The sequence below is a fragment of the Sander lucioperca genome, chromosome 24, assembly GCF_008315115.2.
Source record: "Sander lucioperca isolate FBNREF2018 chromosome 24, SLUC_FBN_1.2, whole genome shotgun sequence".
Taxonomy (NCBI): Eukaryota; Metazoa; Chordata; class Actinopteri; order Perciformes; family Percidae; genus Sander; species Sander lucioperca.
In genome coordinates, this window is record NC_050196.1 from 14,304,018 (window position 1) to 14,324,293 (window position 20,276).

Here is a 20,276-nt window from a genome sequence, read left to right on the forward strand (position 1 = left end):
TAACCCTAACATTCTGGACACTTGTATAAAATGTATGACAGAGAAATAAGTAATAATGGAGATAATTTCCCGCATCATTCAGAAAGAAATTCCTGTACGCCCAGAAATCTGTATCCTTGGCCTTATCCCGGAAACATTATCCCTTAAAACATATGAAAACAAACTGGTCAACCTCTGCTTGCTACACGTAAAACGTCTTATTGCTAGAGAATGGAAAAGTGTATGTTGTCCATATGTAACCCTATGGATTAATGAACTATTCTCATATATAGCGATTGAAAGGCTTACATATGCCATTAAACACAAAAGCCATATTTTCCATAAAATATGGGATTCATTCATTACATTTTTGGAATCAAGACCTAGTAACCTATGTCCTTAAAGATCACAATAACAAGTGAGACTGTACACTCATGTATACGTTTTTGTTGTTTGTGTTTTCGGTTTGTTTGTTTTAGTGTTATTTTGTTGTTACTTTTATTGTAAACCAGTATTATTACTATTACTATTATTGTTTTTTTTCTATTAATAGATGGCTCAAGTTTGTGGGTGGGTTGTTGGGAGATGGGCAAGAAGCGTATCTTTTTGATGTATTTGAATACATATGTTGAAAGACTGTTGGTTGTTTAAAATCAATAAAAAATAAGGATATGTATTTAACATAATGCCATAGCATAGGTTAAAGAAACAACATCCTTTACTGACAGCAACATCTTCCTGGCATCTTTCTTGAAGACCTTGGCGAGCAGCATTATCACAGGGCAGTATCCTCCCAGGCCAAGTTTGAATATGGAATATGATTAAACAGTTTGATTTTACCCTGGAGCGAACAAGAACATCATATATATATATATATATATATATATATATATATATATATATAAAACTGTGACAACATATTACAATACATACAACCCTGTACTTGGACATAAATACAAATGTTGGAATGTTTTCTTTGTATGTGTAATCCAGTACATTACAAAAGCCTATGAAACTAAAATTACACAACAATGTTGCTACACAGTGCAAAATAATTCATTGTAAAAAAACAAAAAGATTTACAACAGCGGAAGCACAAATTAATAAACAGTGAATCTCCAGGGATTTTAATTATATGAGTAATGAGTAAAACGGAGTATTCTTTTAAGATTTTGAGCCAAAATGGTGATCATAGTGTGAATAATCCCCGCCAAGATCCTTCACTAACACTGTCCACCAAGAGCTTAACCATCTAAGCCCCATGTCTGTGTTCTGCCAACTTCAGCACCATTTCACTCACATCATCCATTCATTCTAACCACTACATGCCCAGCAGTGCCGTGGACTCAGACCTGAAACACAGAACCAAGCAGCATTTGGAAAGCCGTGGAGAAGCTTTAGATCTTGGTCTGTTTGTTTTCCTCCTCGTCAGAGCTGGAGTCAGAACTCCTCCTGTCCTCGTTGCAGTGCTCAACCAAGTCCTTCTTGGTCATCTCCACACTCTTCCTCTTCTCCTTCTCCTTGTCTTCAGGGTCCTTCTCGGCAAACTGGGCTTCTATCTTGGTCGGGTCAATGTAGGTGTAGAAATGGGCCATGACGGCGAAGACGACGCACACTACCAACAGCAGAGAGGCGAAGAGGATGTACTCGGCCCACTAGTGAACACACACACACACACACACACACACACACACACACACACACACACACACACACACACACACACACACACACACACACACACACACACACACACAGTGTTAATTTGGAGCTAAACTGAAAGCAATAGCGTTGCATTTTGAGAACTATGTTTAGTTGCTTTCTTGTTGAGAGTTAGATGAGAAGATTGAAACCAATTCTCATGTCTGTCTGTTGAATATGAAGTATTATATACAGCCAGTTATATCATACAAGATACCTTGTAAGCATTTTTTTGCATAAAAGGAACTTGCCCAAGGTCCGTGAGGATGATACGTGTGCACTAATGGTTTATATAAAATCCACCCACCTGATCTGAGAGCGTTGCTGCCTCGGCGACAATGAGCACAATGATGTTACCGACAGCAACAGTTAACAGCCAACCAGCCTGCAGCACAGACTTCATGTTGCTGGGTGCCTGGACAGCAAAGGGAGATTCAAGTACAACTAAATACTATAGCAACATCATCAATATATCTGTGTTTTGTGTCTCTGGCCAAATTAACATCAGGACAGACTTTATTATCCAATGTCACTTAGATGTTTGTGTTTTCAGTTGTTGTCAGATATGTGAGGAAAGCTCTCTGTACCTGTGAGTAGGCGAACTCCAGGCCGGTGACAGAGAAGATCACCTCTCCTGCAGTGATGAGGAAGTACTGAGGAATCTGCCAGGCCATGTGGATGGTGTTAGGATTGATGTCTATCACTGGACGGATGCTCTTGCCGCACTACAGGACATAGCCAGATACCAAGATGTGTTACCGTAATCCAAAAAAGTGACATTCAAGCTAGAATCGTGCCTCAAAATGTATTCATGAGTTACTTCTGGTCCAAATGTGAAGGTTGGCGGGATGATGAAGGTGAAAGAGCTGCCAAAGCCTAGGTTATAATCGTAGTTACATGCTTGAACACCATCATTCTTGATCTGGAACCGTGCACTGCCATAACAAGAAAAACCCCAGTCAGAGCACAATATTTTCTCTAGTATTACTGTATGTGACATATATAATGAAATCAGTCTTACAGTCCCTGTGGTACCGCAACATAGTTTGACATGTTGTTTGTGCCGATGTCCCCAAACGGCAGGTTACCCACTGTTACATTCAAAACTGAGCTAAAACCATTCAAAAATCTGGGGAGGGAGAATTCAGAACACAATAGGTGAGACAGTCTTGGAATGAGACTGTAAATGTAACATTTGAAAAAAGATTAAACACATTCTTTTCCTTATGAATCAAAAGTTGAATTTATAATCAAAAGCACCCTTGCTCAATTCATGCATGTACTTATTTTCTAACAAAAATCAAAACAAAAAAAAAGTTGTGATAAAATAATCTGAAGTTTTGTCATTTAAAATTCTGTGTAGCCAAAACGGCACTGGTTCCCAACCTGGAGGTCACTGATGAACCACTGATGATAATATCATACAGATTCATCATCATTACCAGTCTACTATTAGCAGGCGTAGAGTAATCGTGACCGCTTTACTGTGTGTGTTATCTAAGAATAGATGTACACAGGCACACTATCACTTTGTTACATTAAAAGAAAATTACAGTGCATTAGATTTAAGCCTCCTACAGTATACAAACTCATTCCTTTATGTTTCGGCAACAAATTTGAAACTTGCCTGATAGCATTAGCGCCCTGTTCCGGCTTTGAGTTGATGTCCATGAACTGGAGATAGAAAAATACGTTAGAGCCTCCACAATTTTGTACTTGAAGGTATAATTTGTAGGACTTTCCTAAAAAACAACAACAATGTACAGACTTATACAAAAGTAATCCCTCTCAATCATCACTTATGACCCATCAGAAGTGCGTTAGGTAGGGCTAGTTAGGGAGGAAACAATAAAAAATAAAAACAGTACATATTTCTTTAACTGAGAGACGTCTTCATTCCCCAACAAACAAATGACCTAAAAAGATTTGATAAGGGATTATGAACTAGATTCAGGTTTGATATAAAACGCTACCCCATCCCTAGTTGCAGCAGACAGACAGAAAACTATATAATTTCAGTTGCCCTTTAACCAATTTAATCTAGCAGGTGTACTTACCCATATAGGCATGGGTTGGGCCCCATCCTGAACAATGACCCCGGTGCTACGATTGCCATCCACTAAACGGATTGGGTAAGTTGCATTAGGCCCCAGTGTCAGTTCAGATGGACCATCAAAGTTCAGGTAATCCTCATTGGCCTGTAGGAGAAAAGATACTTATTTACACAAGACCTTTAGTGTGTGTGGTGACTTACAGACAAACTAAGCTTTAGTGCATTTGGATAAATAGTGTCAGTGTACTGTGTCTTATGTTGGGGGGATTACCGTGAAAGGCTGCAGGTTAAACTTGTTGGTTCCAGCTTCGACATCCAGCGGTCTGTTAATCATGTTGATGAACTTCGCTTGGCCTACAGTGCTTGATGGGAACTGAGGCAGGGTTTTCTACAAGAGAAATGTGGAATTGGGTGAGTGAATTGTGCTTCCTAAAGTAATGCGTGTTTTTTTAAGTTGTCCAATGTGCGTTTTTAAATGTGTTACACTCACATCAATCTGAATCTGGACCAGGGCAGCAGCGACGAACGCGAGAGCAGCAAGGAACATCCCCACAGTCATCCTCTTTAACGGACTGCAGCACGCACACATACATACACACACACACATACATACACACACACTTAATTTAATATGTCTCTACGCCATATTCAATCACAAGGAACAATGTTTTCAGGAGGCCAAAACGACATCACTTTATTTAATCTCCCTATTTAGCAGTTATGAGCAGTGTATGTATAGTATAAGAAATTCATATATGGTTTGTAACACACTATAATATAGTTGATAACTGGCAAAACACTCAAAAACATGTCTTGAGTTTTAAAATGGCCTATAACTACATCTTAGTGTGTTATAAAGCATTTATATACTGCTTATACATGATTAATAGCTTATAGTAAGATTATTTATATATCATTTAGAGACAAGCTGACAAGCTTCACACAGTATCTCATTTATGTCTGTGGACCATAAAACATTTTTGAAAGACATTTTTAAAACTGAATTATTAATATTCTCAAAGATTTACAGGCACACATAGACTTTAAATGAAAAAGGCACAAAAACGAGTTGAGATAATAATCCCTACATGTAAATACACTGTATTATAGTTTTCTTCCTTACATTATTCTGCTGTATTTGTGTGTGTAGTCTATAGTGATTTTATGAGTGATTATTACTAAAAGTTTGTAAACTTTTAGGTACATGTGTAATTGTTCTTGTATTGCTGGCAGCTTGACACTTTGTTTAGTTGATACAATGATGAGTCAGACTTTTAGCTGAGTTTGTGCTGGAAAAAAAACATAACGTACATACATAACGTATTTACTATTTAGAAGGCGCTAAACAAAGACAAGAATTAATGAAAAGAAAGTCTGCGAAATTTTGTATACAAAGTCAACATACACTAATAAGTAATGTAATATTTTCCAAAAATAAACTCACGTAAAGTTCAATTTGCATTTGGCAATCAGCGGGTAGATCACACTGTCCACGAATGGTACAAAAACCAGGATCAAGATAGGGTTGACAGTCTGGTGGGAAGAAGGCGAGTCACTCTCAGTCAGGCGGCACGAGCATCAAGAAACGCCAGAGCAAAGTAAGCAAAGTGTAATCAACACAAGTGTCTTACCTGCATCTGATCAGGCTGGATTGTGAGAATTCCCTGTTGAGAAAAAAAGGAGGAAGTCAAACAGAATCTTATTTCTGTGGGTTTGCAATCACAAAGTGTGACATAGCAAAAATGAAAATAAAATAAAACACTTACAAAATTACCGTCCATGGTGGTCGCCTGGAGGGTCCATCTCGAACCCTGTGGAGGAGACATGGCTCTTCTTTAGTCTGTAGGCCAGTACACTTCTGGGTATGCATTATCTCAGTTTCTTTTCTATTAGAATGGGCTATTAATTGCAGTTACATACAGTAAGTGTCAAGGCGAACATTGGTAGTTACCTGCTGGTCAAAGAGAGCCCAGAACATGGGCAGAGGGATGTAGAGGAACAGCACCCTCACCACCATCTTCACCTGGGCAATCAGGAGTTTCTGGAGCCAAACATAAAAGGATTAGAATTTGAACTTCACTGGTTGTACTGTTTGTATTTGCATTTACTTGTGCATGTAAACTCAACTTACGTTGTATTTCTCCTCAGCCCAGTCCATCCAGTGGGTCCTCTTGGGGTATTCAGAACCACGATGCCTAAAGCGGTTCTTGATAGCAAACTACAGATAGCAGAGAGGACACTCCATGTGAATTTTGCTCACACTGGAATGCATTGTGTTTTCTGAACTGTAACTGAAAGTTTATAAAGTTCAAGTTTGAATGAATGTGATGTTCCTAGGTTCTATTTAAAACCATTCAACTCCATTTTTGAAGGTGAAAACTTTTAGGAGTAACAAAATATTCATCTTACCCCGATGCATTTGCAGACTTTCACCAAGATGTTGCCTTGAGGGGCGGTCTTAGTGTACATACCACTTCCAACAATAAACACAACTGCAGAGACACACACCCCAAATATATATTTTAACATATGTCATCAAAACAGCAACAGGAAATTATCAGAAAATAAATGAGGTCATTGTTAGAATGTCATCATCTGAAATGCACTATAAATATTCATGGTACACCTTTCTTACATGGCACACTTTAAAGAGGCTTATAAAGGATTTCGAAGGTATAACACACTAGTTTATTAATAGTTAATTCTTCATTTATTAATGTTTTAGACATAAGTCACCAATAACATTTTTTGCAACCTGGCAACCCAGAAGCTGTCCTCACAAATGCCCTTTTTATTATCAATTAAAATCAATAAAAAATTATTTATTAAAGGTGCACTCCAGCTATTTACATTAGCATTGTACTTTAATTAAATTAGGGAGACGCACAAGAGACAAACTTTAAGTAGCAGAGGTGGAAATATCTTGACTTTTAGTCCCTGGTATTTGACAAGATCTAAAAACACTGGATCCTACAATTCCCATAATGCAACTAAGTGGCATGTGGCATTTCTCCTGATTTGTCTCCTGATTTGTGTCTGAAAAATGCCATTTTAGTGTCAGAATTTTCAGGAAATATGTGAAAAATGCGTCCAATATTTACGTTGGTGAATATGGGGCGAAAGAATCGGACATAATCTGTGTTCACGTTCACTTCTCCCATTGGAACAATCCACTCAGGACCTGCCGCTAGTCTCCTAAAGAGGCGTGGCCGTGGTGGAGGCCACGTGACACAGTTACAGGAAGTTACTCTGTTATGAGTAAGCGGACCTACATATGTAAAATCAGTTCAGTACCCCTTTAACAATGAATAAAACCATTACTAAAAACACGTACTGATCCGCTCCTTACACGTTTGAAAAAGAAAATGAATTCTTACTCAGAGCTACCACCATGAGAGCAGCGGGGACACCAAAGGCCAGTGAGTAGCACTTCTGCTGGGTGTGAATACCACACTCCTGAGCTGGAAACCACAGAACACACACACACACACACACACACACACACACACACACACACACACATTTGTTTTTAATTCAACACGTGAGTCACTTGTGTATTTTATGCTCTGTGATCAACGTTAGCGTACCTCTGAGGATGGGGGTGATGATAGTGGACAGCAGACTGCCAGCATTGATGGACAGGTAGAAGATGGAGAAGAAGGTACTTCTCTGCTTCTCCTGGACACAGGGAAGTTAAACAAGCCCTGGATAAAAAGCACTGACGCACATTTTTCCAAAATGATATTGGATGCATTTTATACAGCATCTCATATCACCAGAGTCATTGATATAATTGGGAAATCTTTGTCCCTGGCCTTGGACAGTGTAATAAAGCCACTGAGACAGATGTACCAGGGGTTATTAGTTAATACACAACTAGCTGGAAACAAATAGATACAAAAAGTGCTGACAAGATGTGACTGATAGCTGAGTGAGTTGTCTTTTTAATTGCCTGTGTGGTGTGTGTACATACAGTATGTGCAAGACAGTGAGAGAGATAATACTCCTGCTTGTGATGTGCATGTATGTACATAAGAGGATTGGGTATTGTACAATATAAATTAAAGAATTAAAAGCTCCTTAATGGTAAATATTTTGCCGAAAATGTTCCAAGTAATTCCTATGTATCTTCATAGGAAACAAAAGTGTAATTTGGTATACATTTTTATTTTTTTGAAAGAAAAACTATTTCATGTAAGTGGATTGCATTCACCTTGTTATTACTTCCGTATCTCATAATACATGCTATTTCATAAGAATAGTAAGAAGATAATACATAATTAGAAGAATCTCATAATTACAAGATCTGCATCTCATAAATATGAGAAAACTAGCCTATCTTGAGCTCCTTTTTGACAATTACGTGAAAAGATGTTATGATTAAGAGAAAAGTATCTCATAATTATGAAATTTTATTGCAGGACTGTTGTACTGGGTACATGAGATTGTAGAGGTGTCATTTTGTCTCTGCCACGTGTACATAGTCTGTCTGTCTGTCTGTCTGTGTGTGTGTGTGTGTGTGTGTGTGTGTGTGTGTGTGTGTGTGTGTGTGTGTGTGTGTGTGTGTGTGTGTGTGTGTGTGTGTCTCTGTTTGTGTGTGTGGTTGAGTTGGCATTATGGTCCATGTCAGAGTTAATGGAGCTGTATGTAGTGGTCACACTGAGCGGCTGCACATTCATTGGAGAAAAACAAGAGTGTAACCGGGGTGTGTGTGTGTGTGTGTGTGCGTGTGCGTGTGCGTGTGCGTGCGTGCGTGCGTGCGTAAGCAACATCTAACCTGATGTTCTTGAAACTGGTCACCACCAAAGGCAGCCACGCAGGGTTTGATGCCTCCTGTACCGAGGGCAATGAGTATCAAACCCACCATGGACAGAGCTCTGAGGGCACAGCACAGACACAATGTCAAAAACATCTGTGTATCTGTTGGATTTCTGTCGCACAGTGTTGTGTGTGTTCAACTCACACGTGGAGGGTCATGTTGTCGGGGGTGCCGTCCATGTTTTTATCTATCATGTCATGGATAGCACTTATTGCCATGACAACCTGTCCCAGTGTATAAACGATGGACAGGTATACAATTGTCCTGCGCAGAGGGAGGAGGAGGAGAAAGGAGTGAAGAGTTAAACAGGTTCAGATAGAGATAAGATAGACAAGGGTCAAAAATCCAAGGGTGAAATTTAAAAGCTGATTATGTGAGATACACTTTAACCCCAACTCTACTACCCAATCTAATACAACAGTATGTAAAGCCAATTTGCAGTTTATGGATTTCGGTGCATTTTTATATTCAAAATGCATTTTTTTATTTGGTTGCAAAAGGATTTGCAGAATTTGAAACTCACTTGAACTTGCCGAGCCATGAATCAGCCACAATGGCTCCCAGGATGGGTGTCAGGTAGCAGAGAGCCACAAAGGTATGGTAGATAGTGGTGGCAAAGTCATCGTCCCACCTCAGGAAGTACTTGAAGTACAGCACCAGCACAGCTGCAGACGGGGAGGGAGGAGGAGGACAAATGGGTAAAAATGAGGTGGAAGATGACGCAGAACAAGGTGGAAGAAGTATACAGATATTTTACATAAGTAAAAGTACCCATACAAAAATGTACAAATACAAAGTAAGTAAGAGTTTGAATGCAGGACAGGACAGACACGTGAAATATTGTCAACTAAATGTACTTAATAAGTATTAAAAGTTAATGTTAATGTTCTAAACTATAATTTTTAGGTACATGCACTTTACTTGAGTATTAACAATGTATTCTACTTCTACTACCCTACATTTCAGGGGGGGAATTTGACTTTTTTTAAATCCTATTTAAGTACCTCAAAATTGTACTTGAGTATAGTACCTCAGTTTCACCACTGGGTGCAGGTGAGGAAAACAAAAATGCAACAGCTTCCTAAAATGTAAATAAAGCTGTTTCAGGACTCAAAGGCGACTGTATAAAGTGCATCAGATCCAGAACAAACCAACTCACCTCGCATGCCATAGTAGGAGAAACGCTCGCAGAACTCATTGACCACGATGAAAAAGATGCTTATTGGGTAGCCACAGACAGTAGCCTGTTAGAGGAAAAGGAAAAACTTCAGCATATTACCACAATGACTAAGAAGGAGTTTGCCTGCAGGTTCTTCACGCAAGTATAAAACGTGCATGCATATTGTTTCCTGCATTTTTATGAATACTCTACTACAGAAAGTGCAATAAGAGTTGAACTTACATTTTTTTTCTTGGACTTCTTAATGTCTTTGTCTGCAGAAATGAAGTCACACGTTATTTAAACTGATATCAAAAAAATCAAAAAAGTGAAATATGCAGAAATATTGTTAGATGTGACCAATCGAACAAACATTAACTGGTTTGGTGTGAATGTCAGGTATTGTATAAGTATAAGCTCATATGCATGAAGCAACAACAAAGTGCAATACATGATATACGTAAACAGAGAATATTCCTCTAAAACTAAAAACTTGCAGGAAAAGTAATCCCAAAATGTAAGGATGAGTTCCTGAGCATCCCCAGTCACAGGGTTCCCATCCTCACCTGCCATGGCTGCTGTGTGTGTCCACTTCGGGTCCTTTGTCTGACTGAATCCTTCAGTAAAAAGACACGGAGAGACTTGTGACCTCTGTCCAGATCCACAACACGAAGACCAAGCAGAGGCCTGGCCAGCTTCTTAAATAACCTCTTGCAACGCCCACTGATGCTGGACTGTCGATCACACACATAGCGCTCAGCACCTCCCAACATGCAAGTCACCATTATTCCCACCTCCCAGTACATTCTCTTCATTATAATCACAGCTGTGTGTGTCAGTCAGTAATTACTTTATGGCTCAGGGAACTCTTCTTGCTTTACAGATAAAGAGGATATGTCTCTTTACAGGAGCTGATACTGGAAGTAATGTTTAACTGTATTTCTTATTACTTATCAAACTGAAAATGGGATTAGCTGTGACTGGAATGTGATGGTAATACATGCAAGGCGCGAACTGAAGCTGCATTCATATGATATTAACAGCAGTGACTAAAATATGAACATATAAAACATAAAAAGGTCGAGCTTACAACATAAATCTTGAATTCTTCTGTATTTCACCAAATAGACACACACAAACACACTCCATAACACACTAGCAGGACAAAATCTCTGTAACAATGACACAGTTCGGAGTGTTTGTGACACAGAGAGCAGGGGGGATTTTACAGGAGTCAGCATCCCGGTTACACTGCTGTTTTTCTCCAATGAATGTGCAGCTGCTCAGTGTGACCACTACATACAGCTCCATTAACTCTGACACTGACCATAATACCAACTCATCCACACACACAAACAGAGACACACACACACTTACTTTCAGGAAGGTAAATACAGGAAGTTCATTATCATAATTGTCCAACTTACCCACAGTAACATACAGCCATAAACAGCCAAACATCATGAGTCACTCATCTTCTGTATTTGACATTTGACTAAAGTAAGTCCTTCTATGCCTGTTTTAACACCGTCTGGCAAGACTTTAGCTTTACTGATAGTTGGGAGTCTGTAGCTTCTGCATCAGAGAGAGAGAGAGAGAGATAAAGATAGATATTTGCATTCATGCTCACAGTTTACAACTGAATAAAAGCATAATTTACATGAAGATAAATATATCTATACTATACATCAATGTACATCATAAAAACTATATTTATCTACATATACACATACCCATACATTTATACTCCGATCATAAAAAAATCATTACATGACAATATACAACACACACAATCAAGCACAAACAAACCCTCTTAAAAGACTTCAGCTCTCCATCATTTGTTCCATTCAGTTGTGTATTGTACAGTCTGACTGCTCACTGCTTTCAGCACTGGACGTGTGAGATTGTTGCTCCTCCATAGCGGTCTGTATTTTCTGCGCTTGTCTGTGGGAGCAAATCATGAAGTGGATGTTGGGTTTATTAAGTCTCACCACCCTCTTTGTGTTTAACTTTTTCAAATGCTGAAGTTCATTTTTGTAATGGTTTTTCTTTGCACTTTCATACTTATCTTCCCCCATTCCCCAAGTGTCTTACCCTATGTGTTCAAGGCTTTTTGTCTTTTTCTGATGGTGATCTTTATTTATTCTCTCATCCATGGCTTGTCAAGTGAACTTGTCTTCCTTCTCTTTAAGGGCATACAGACATCTAGGGCGGTTTGTATTGTGGAGTTAAAAATCTCCACCTTGGTGTCAATATTCACAGACAGGTGTCCAGCCTGTCCGCGCCAAGCACCATGCCAAGACTTTCTTTCTTTCCTCTTCTGTCTCCCTGTCTCCCAACTTTCCAATGCATATCCGTACTTCCCTCTGACCAAATCCATTTCCCAGGAGACCGATCTGATCATACTCAATGTGTTGATGAGATGGTCCTCTGTCTTCTACTGCAGCGCTTTCTCTTTTGCTCATAGAGGATGGTAAAGTGTCCCCACAACCTAATTAGATACAGAGCTGGGAAGTCTAGTGGGATGGAGCCGGACATTTCCAAGTCAGTTATTCTCTTGGTCGGCAGGCTTTGATGCACGTACATACATGGTCATTACAAAGACATTTGGCATCCACAGTACCTGCTTACATGGATTACTTTGGACCACTACTTAGATGACAGTCACCTCCTGATCTTGGATGTTTAATTTGCCTACGTCCCTGAACTGTGTAAAGTTTCTTCATTTGGGTTTTCCACCAGTTGTTCATCTTGGTCAGCTTCTTTTCTGGTTAAATAAAAGGAGATATTTTGGTAGCTTTATGATGGACATACAAACGCAAGGCATGGAAGAAGGTATTATTACCGTTTTTATTTATTTATAAGTCTTAAACATATTTACATGAGCAGTCATTAAGTAAAAATGTTTTTTTCCTCTCGCAGATAAAGGCATCTACATGACAGACAAAGAAACAAACCCCCTTGGCGTGCCTTGCACAGTCTTTTTCTAATGTCTTTGGCAAGAGTGGTTTTCTGTGCTGTAGGTAGCCTTGGTAACAATAGAAAATATTGCACACACACTTTTCTTTACAGAAAATAGGTTAAAACATTGTGGTTCACTTGGCTTAAGACAGTTTCTATACATGTCGATTGGCCTAAAATAGAGTGAATAATTCTTTCAAATGTCCAAAGTAAAATAAAAGATAAACTGATGCTTCTGCACTGCACAGAAAAATGCATCTGCTGTAACAGGGTGTCAATGGAAAATAATTGACAAGGAATTGTAAAAAATACTTTGCATTAGCTTAAGAATGTATGTACGGTTACAGCAGTGGCATTTATTCATTCACTCTCTTACAAACACTGTACATAAATGGGAGCTCTACAGTTAAAAACAAAAATAAGTTGTAGATTTGGGTCAAATGCATGAAGTCCCTCGTGTCTGTTAAAACATCCCTTAAGCTTAATGATAATTAAGATGACAACAGGTTGTCAGTCACAGTATGGATACACACTTGCTGTGCTTAACTCCATCTTACATAGGATAAAACAAACTATACAACTGGATAAATGACCCAAAACTGGCAATAAGTGGACAGAATCACTGTTCACAAGTCAACATCTTTGAATAGTCTCCATAGGAAACAAGAACTATGGGCCAACTGATAACAGGGAGTGAACATTACATTTCCAGCTCATGACACGTACAGAAATAGCAGGATAAAAAATACCAATGCATGATGGCTTCAGGTTGTGTTACGGTACTTAGAATGTGTCCTAATTGTTTTTTACTTTTGACTGGCAGGTAGTTTAGTCAGTAATTTGTGGTGAAGGAGACTTGAGCCTGGTAAAAACATCTGTATCAGAGTATGGTGGTTGAGCCATGTGGGTGGGCACTGGTTGGTGTGCCACTGATGGCGTTGAAGATGCCCACAGAGTCGGACAGAGTGCTCCTTGTACCGTTTTCCACTGGGTTTATCTAGAAAGAAGGTACATTAGGAAGATTAGGAAACAAAAATATGTTTCATCCTGTTTAAAAGTGAAACGCACACATTCATGTTCATTTAAGTTTAGGGACTGTAGGAAAATTTAGGGAAAAAATATGAGGATGAGGTTGTTCTTTTTTTGCTGAAGGTAGTCTACATTTTTGTAGAGTGGGGGTGGGGACTTTTTTATACCAGATTTACATTTTATGTCATTCTTCCCCCTTGAAAAAAATATATAAAAAATATTATAGCTACATAAAATATGGCATTTGTGTGCACCATAAGTCATATATAATAGGTGCATAGGTGGGCATTATTTCTCTCAATAAAATGCTATTGTATAGTATTTGCTTATGAGTCTCTCCTTGGTTTATTTATGATGGACAGTCTAATACATAACAGGCTCCGACATCAACTGATTTACATTGCATACACACATGCATTTTCTTTTCTGAGTCCGATGAGGGATCCAAAGAAAATATTAATACGCTGGCATGGGCTTTGCTTTTTTATAAAATAAAAAATAAGATTCATCCCCACTCCCTATGCTAACAGTTTTCATACAGTCCCTTACTATCTCTATAGAGTACAGTAACAAAAGCAGCATTACCATCCAATCTGCTCAGGCCAGCACAGAGAGCAGGAGATAGGAGATATGGTTAGTAAATGAGCAGAAGATTGCAGCAGTGGACATCTCTTTAAGGTTACAGTAGTTGCATATGCTGGTAAATATGAAGCTACAGCGTGAAACAGTAAGGCACGTGCAGCTTAAATATTTCCACATGCCATTTGGTGGACACCCTAAACCCCCAAGTACCTTGGAGAACTGTGGGGGTCACATTTTAATCAAGAATCACAAAATCCAATGTTTATATCTTCATGTTCACATTTAAAGCTCCAACATTTTTTATCTGGCCCTTTTACAAATTAACGTTTCCAACACATGAGGACCATAATGCACCATGACAATGAGACATCATCTTACAGTAAATCATTGAACAGATAAGAAAACAAATAGAATAAACATGGACACATAGAAGTAGCTAATACAAAGAAAGTAAGACAAACCAATAAACAGAAATAGTACAAATAAAATATAACATAAATACAACAAAACAGTATAGTAGTATGATTGAATCAGTAGAATTCATTAGACAGGGAATGTTGGTTTTCGGAGGTCATTTTGATTAAACACTGCTAAATATTTGCACAGGTGTGTTAAAACAGAGCTCCATGCTTCCTTTGAGGACCTGGAAAAATTCTATGAATTCACTTCAGACCTGTTTTGAGGACTTTTTATAGAGTGCACTACCTGCGTTCTTAATGGGAGGGATTTGTCTCACTGGACAATAATATATGTGTAAGAAATCCGGTACCTGTAGCTTGTCTGGCAAAGTGAACAGACTCGTAGTAGTCTAAATCCATAGCATTCGGTCTGAATGTTGTAGCACATATCCATCTGTGGCGTTCCTACCTGTTCATGCATGATGTTTGACAGCTCTCTGGTCAGGTCCCTGTAGTTGGCCTTCATCTCATCATGATACTCCTGCTGGTCCTCTTTGATCAGCCTCTCGTTCACTCCCAGCGCCTGGCCGCAGGCATCCACAAACTGCCTGAGGTGAGAGGAAACAGCATGTTAGTGCCACTTAAAAACTCACATAAAGCAGCAAGCAGAGAATAGGAAGTGAAAAGTAACGTGGTGGGCCATATTTCCATAGTCATTAGACTGATAAGCAGGGCAGTCATTCATCCTCAACCTTCAAAATACAACAACCCCTACAGAAATGAGACATGCTGGATACCGATCTAGTTATCATGGAGGAGAGAACAGGTGACTACAAATGGCAGCAGCCAAAAACATCAGATTTGTGTGCAGTGATGAGGAGACTAACCGTCCTCAAATGACTAAACACAAACAGAAAATCCTTATTTTCATCAGGTTTCTAAAATGTTTTCCACCTCATCCTTTTGTCTCTCTATGATGTTAGCCCTGTGATAGTCTGGCGAGCTGCCCAGGGTGTACCCCGTCTCTCGCCCAAGGGCAGCTACCCAACTGGAGATTTAGTGCCAAACTCCTAATATTCACATCCACAGTAGTGGATGGAAATAAATTGGCATTTTCTTTTGCCGATTTTTGGGAAATTCAGCTCTACATTTAAACTTGATCATAGATGTTTACAAACTGGTATGCTGATATAAGCACTAAACATATACAATAATAGCATCTGAGTCATCTTTCTTTCCATATAACTATTATATATCCTACAACTCTATTTGTCATACTGGTGTTTTATTGTGCTTAACATACACCTACCTAGTGGTGCAATACCGTTCAGACCATGCAAATTACATTACATTTCATTTAGCTGACGCTTAACGATTAATATTTACCCACCGATGGTGCAGCATTGGGAGCAATTCAGGGTTCAGTGTCTTGCCTAAGGACACTTTGACATGGGACTGCAGGGCCAGGGATCGAACCACCGACCAATTTACCTCTAGTACACTTTAAATTCTATATTTATTTTTGTTGAAATGTGAATCAAATGTGCTTGTCACTTGAACTTGAAGGCAGCAAGGCTCTGCCATAAACAGGAAACAATGCAGAGAGGGAAGAGAAGTTCAAGTTGTAGTTTTACATATGCAAATTTGTCTGTCATTGATAAGTACCTGAACATCTCTTTCAGTTGTTTGACCTTGTTGTCAGGATATTTCTTGGCACTACTGTCGTCGAAGAAGGCTCTGGCGTAAGCAAGAGGACCAGCATTGACCTGGAAAACAACGGCAGTCAAAGATCTTGAGTTACGCTGAAGCTATTCATAACAAGTCGAATGATTGACAGCAGCGTGTCCTGGTCATTTGTACCTGAACACTGATGCTGCCTTGCAATTTGAGCTGCAGGCGGATCATGTCCACCTCGGAGGCCGAGCACAGCAGTCGCAGCTCGGCCACCTTGGCACTCATCTCGTCTATGGCCACCTCAATGGGACTCAGGTCGGTCTGGTGTTGGTACATGACTGCTATACGCTTCTTCACATAGGGGAAACAGTGGGTGGCTGGATGGGAATGGGAGAGAAAATAATCGGACGGAAAGGACAAAAATTTATGTTTTCAAATGTCATAAATTGTACAAAAACAATATAGCATCAGGAATACAATGGTACCTGACAGTGACAGCAGCAACATACAGGTGCTAGCTTGGATACTGAGACATGTAAACACCTCTTATATACAAACTGCTGTGTGTCTACTTGTGTCTCTGTGGTAACATTCATAACTAAGATATTAACCATGTTCCACCGTGCATGTTCCAGATCAGTCAGCATGATTATTAACAAGCAAAGATAACACCTGACCTTGGGGATTAAGTGGACAGTACAGTAATAAACCTCAGCTGGTCTTAAATGATTAACGTTTCAGGTGACTGATGCAAAGGCCAGACACCTGGGAACAATAACAGATGGCAGCCAGGAAGATATTCTGGATCTTTGCTTCCTGACATTGCTAGGGTGATAAGGCTGGCTGGAAAGACTTGTTTTGTTTCTTTATTCCACATTAAATCCATATTATATTTCCAGCTCCGGTTTGTTGTCTAAACTGCTGTGGTGACGAGTCATTTTCATCAACGTGTGACCTACTGGTGAGAACGGTCCGGCGTTTACACTGCTCCTCCACCCCTCCCTGCTTCTTGCCCGACTCTGTGAATGGCGTCTCGAACACAAAGCGCCGGATGTTGTGACTCTTCTCGAAGTCGGTCTTCCTGTCCTCCAGCTCCTTGTCGTCTAGGTACGGTGTGACGTGGGTCACCTGGATGTAGGCGTACTTTGAGTCTAGGTCCTTCGGGTTCACCTGTGGTGGCACAAGAGACAAGGATATATTATTTTGTTTCAAACATGTGCTAAGCTTAGCTAACATCTCCTGGCACCAGCTTTATATTTAGCGTGTACAAGAGTGGTATCAATCTACAACTACAAGTGAATCCTCTCACATTACATACAAAATCATTTCATCCATCATCAATAAAACATTGACTATAGCAGTTTTGATGCCGTCCCTGAACTACAAACCAATTACATGTCCTCCCATTGCACAACTGTCAGGGTCGACCATTTACCGTCAGTATATTTAAACACTTCATAGACATGTTAACTACCAGGCTGCTTAAGGACATGGGAATCAGAGGCCAGGCCAATGTCAAGCCATCAAGGCCCTTTCCTGCTGAAAGGGCAAGCCAGTGGCTCTGGATTAAAAGAAAAGACAACAGCGGAGCTCCAAAATCACATAAAAAAGGAGATGAAGTCAAGTGGGGTGAGCCTGGGACGCCAGGCCTCATCACTAAACCCTCTGGAGGTGTCGTGGGCTCATCAGAGAAATGCTAACTAAGGAGGGCACCCACCTGAAAACCCAGAGATGTCATCGTTCCCACTCCCAACAGCAAGGTCTCAAGGTATGTGCAAAGAAACAAGGGCACCTAGTCCTAAATAAAATTGATCGTCAGTCAAATAAACACACACACACACAAATGTGATCCCACCTTCCCAGAGTCCTGAATGATTTTGACATTCTCCTGACCAAACTTGTCGGAGTAGAGCTTCAGGAGCCTCTGGGAAATCTCAGACAGAGGAGTGAACTTTGGCTCCTTGTAGATGTATTCCTTTCCATCTTCATCCTCAAAGAAGCCCTGTGGAGATGAATAAAGAAGTCAAATGCCTGGCAATGAATTCTGGGCCACTTTATCACCTGCACCTGCTTGAAAAAGATGTTTTACAGCAGCCTATAAACCTATAAAGACAAACATTTCTGAAACTACATACAGTGCAAACAAAATACAAAACAATGCAGAGACATTGGTTGTTAAAGAAAACACTATATAAGAGACGTACAGTATGGCACACCACATTTGAGTGAGGTACCATACACAAAAGCTACTGAAAGGACAAGCAATCAAACAAAGAAACAATAATAATTTGTGAATAAAAATCTAACACCACATAAGTTTAAAAAAGACCCAAGAATAAAGAAAAGAGGAGTACAAAAACATCACACATGCCAACTTCAGCTGGTCACCTCACAAACATTATGTATTTTATTCAAGCACAGCTACTCAGTCGTGTATCTATGGTAAAGTACAAGGATGTGTGGGTGGAAACAGGCCAGTATAATCACTGAAGGGGGGGGGTAACAGAGGTTAAATGGCTGATCAAGAGAAAGGTTACCCAAAGCAACACATTGGATTACAGACAAAAAAAGAGTCTATGTGCAAGATTTTGCGATTTTGCTTTGAGGGAAAATACAGCAATGGCACTTAAAATACAGCTGGCTCAGATTACAGCTCATTGTTGTTGTCTGCATTGAACTACTATTTTCCTACTTTTGGGACCCAAGTTTTTCTCCGCTACTGTCTGCCACTGTAGAGCTAAATGTAGGCTACATTTGGCTACAAATGTAAAAAAAATAAACAAAAAAACTTCAGCCCTAAATCAATATTATGATGAAAGGACATGGAAGAACACACCAGGCCAACACACACAGCGAAACCTTTACACACTTACCGCAGCCTTGGAGGGGGGAGGAGAAAAGAAGAGAAATCTCTATTAAAATGATAAAATTCAAAGGTAGGTGTGTGTGTGTGTGTGTGTGTGTGTGTGTGTGTGTGTGTGTGTGTGTGTAAAAGGCATGTGTTTGGATTGAATTAGCATTGATGCTAGATAAAAGAAAATACAGCTGGTTACTATATTACATCGTTTCTTTTTTCTTTTGAAAACTCAGTCCCTTACCTGTCCAAAGAAGGCCACTCTGAAGTATGTGCCCAGCAGTCTTTTGCCAGAATGCATCACCTCCATCACTTTAGTATAGGCACGGTGAAGGGTATCATACAGGTGAGTCAGTTTCTGTTCCACAAAAAGAACAAGAGAGAAAAGTTGGATTAACTTTTTTTTTTTTAACTTTGACAAGTCAGTCATGCAGTGGAGGTTATATCCAATTGAATGTTTTAGTTACCACTTTATTTTAAATAGCAAAAATATGAATATTTTTTTTAGCCACTTGGGGGCAGCTGAAATACATCATCTTTTACGTTGATATGTTGAACATGTCAGCAAGCATATGCAAATCTACACACCCAGCTGTTACACATCATCATTCATTTGGAGCCGTGTTTGTGTCCACCTGATTAATGTAAGTCAGGTTCACTCTCTTTCAACTCTGATTTTTGTCTCCGACTCCTGAGAAAAATATCTGGCTCCTTGTCTGCCAAATACTCCACTATGTTCACCAGCTAGCTGCTTATTGTGTCTTATCTGCTGTTTGGTGCTCAGCAGGTTTACAGTAGTGTACAGTGGGTTTTTAGCACATTTTAACTGAAAACTGGTGCTTGCTGCTGTTGGAAACAGAGTGGTGAGAATGAACTAAAACAGTAAAGTTGTGGATCTGACAGCTAAACTGCTAAAGCTGAAAGTCATTTAAACACATTGTGATACATCATCATCATACACATGCAAGACTGTAACTGTTGTTGAACAGCAACCCATGTGTCCACAAGTGTCAATTTGCTTTAATTTCCCAACATTCTGCTATCAGTTGCTTACTGACATCATCAGT

At 39.6% G+C, this 20,276-nt stretch overlaps 2 protein-coding genes across 18 annotated transcripts in view; both read right to left on the reverse strand.

Annotated features, from left to right (window-relative positions):
• Positions 1-1,376: 1,376 nt before the first annotated feature.
• slc15a1b (solute carrier family 15 member 1b) lies at positions 1,377-10,454 on the reverse strand. The gene is made up of 23 exons (XM_031291729.2): positions 10,278-10,454; positions 9,955-9,986; positions 9,712-9,796; positions 9,076-9,217; positions 8,697-8,816; positions 8,511-8,610; positions 7,321-7,411; positions 7,111-7,194; positions 6,143-6,225; positions 5,865-5,951; positions 5,685-5,774; positions 5,500-5,544; positions 5,365-5,397; positions 5,178-5,266; positions 4,224-4,305; positions 4,005-4,121; positions 3,738-3,878; positions 3,308-3,354; positions 2,702-2,809; positions 2,501-2,615; positions 2,268-2,405; positions 1,988-2,095; positions 1,377-1,634 (listed from the first exon to the last, which is right to left on the reverse strand). The coding sequence occupies exons 1-23, from the start codon at positions 10,282-10,284 to the stop codon at positions 1,377-1,379; spliced, it is 2,202 nt and encodes a 733-aa protein (XP_031147589.1). The 5' UTR covers positions 10,285-10,454.
• Positions 10,455-12,544: 2,090 nt separating this feature from the next.
• Positions 12,545-20,276, reverse strand: part of LOC116044472 (dedicator of cytokinesis protein 9-like) — a 55,212-nt gene continuing 47,480 nt past the window's right edge. For 10 of the 17 annotated variants that reach the window (XM_031291682.2, XM_031291687.2, XM_035998686.1 and 7 more), the window contains exons 46-53: positions 19,454-19,567; positions 19,229-19,234; positions 18,211-18,357; positions 17,315-17,525; positions 16,542-16,732; positions 16,347-16,447; positions 15,151-15,289; positions 12,545-13,669 (exon numbers count right to left, since the gene is read on the reverse strand). In XM_031291682.2, coding sequence (XP_031147542.1) covers positions 13,553-13,669; positions 15,151-15,289; positions 16,347-16,447; positions 16,542-16,732; positions 17,315-17,525; positions 18,211-18,357; positions 19,229-19,234; positions 19,454-19,567 — 1,026 coding nt within the window. In that variant the 3' untranslated portion in view covers positions 12,545-13,552. Of the gene's footprint in view, positions 13,670-14,286; positions 14,295-15,150; positions 15,290-16,346; positions 16,448-16,541; positions 16,733-17,314; positions 17,526-18,210; positions 18,358-19,228; positions 19,235-19,453; positions 19,568-20,276 lie in introns of all 17 variants that reach the window. The other 7 variants (XM_031291683.2, XM_031291679.2, XM_031291678.2 and 4 more) reach the window with 3 other exon arrangements.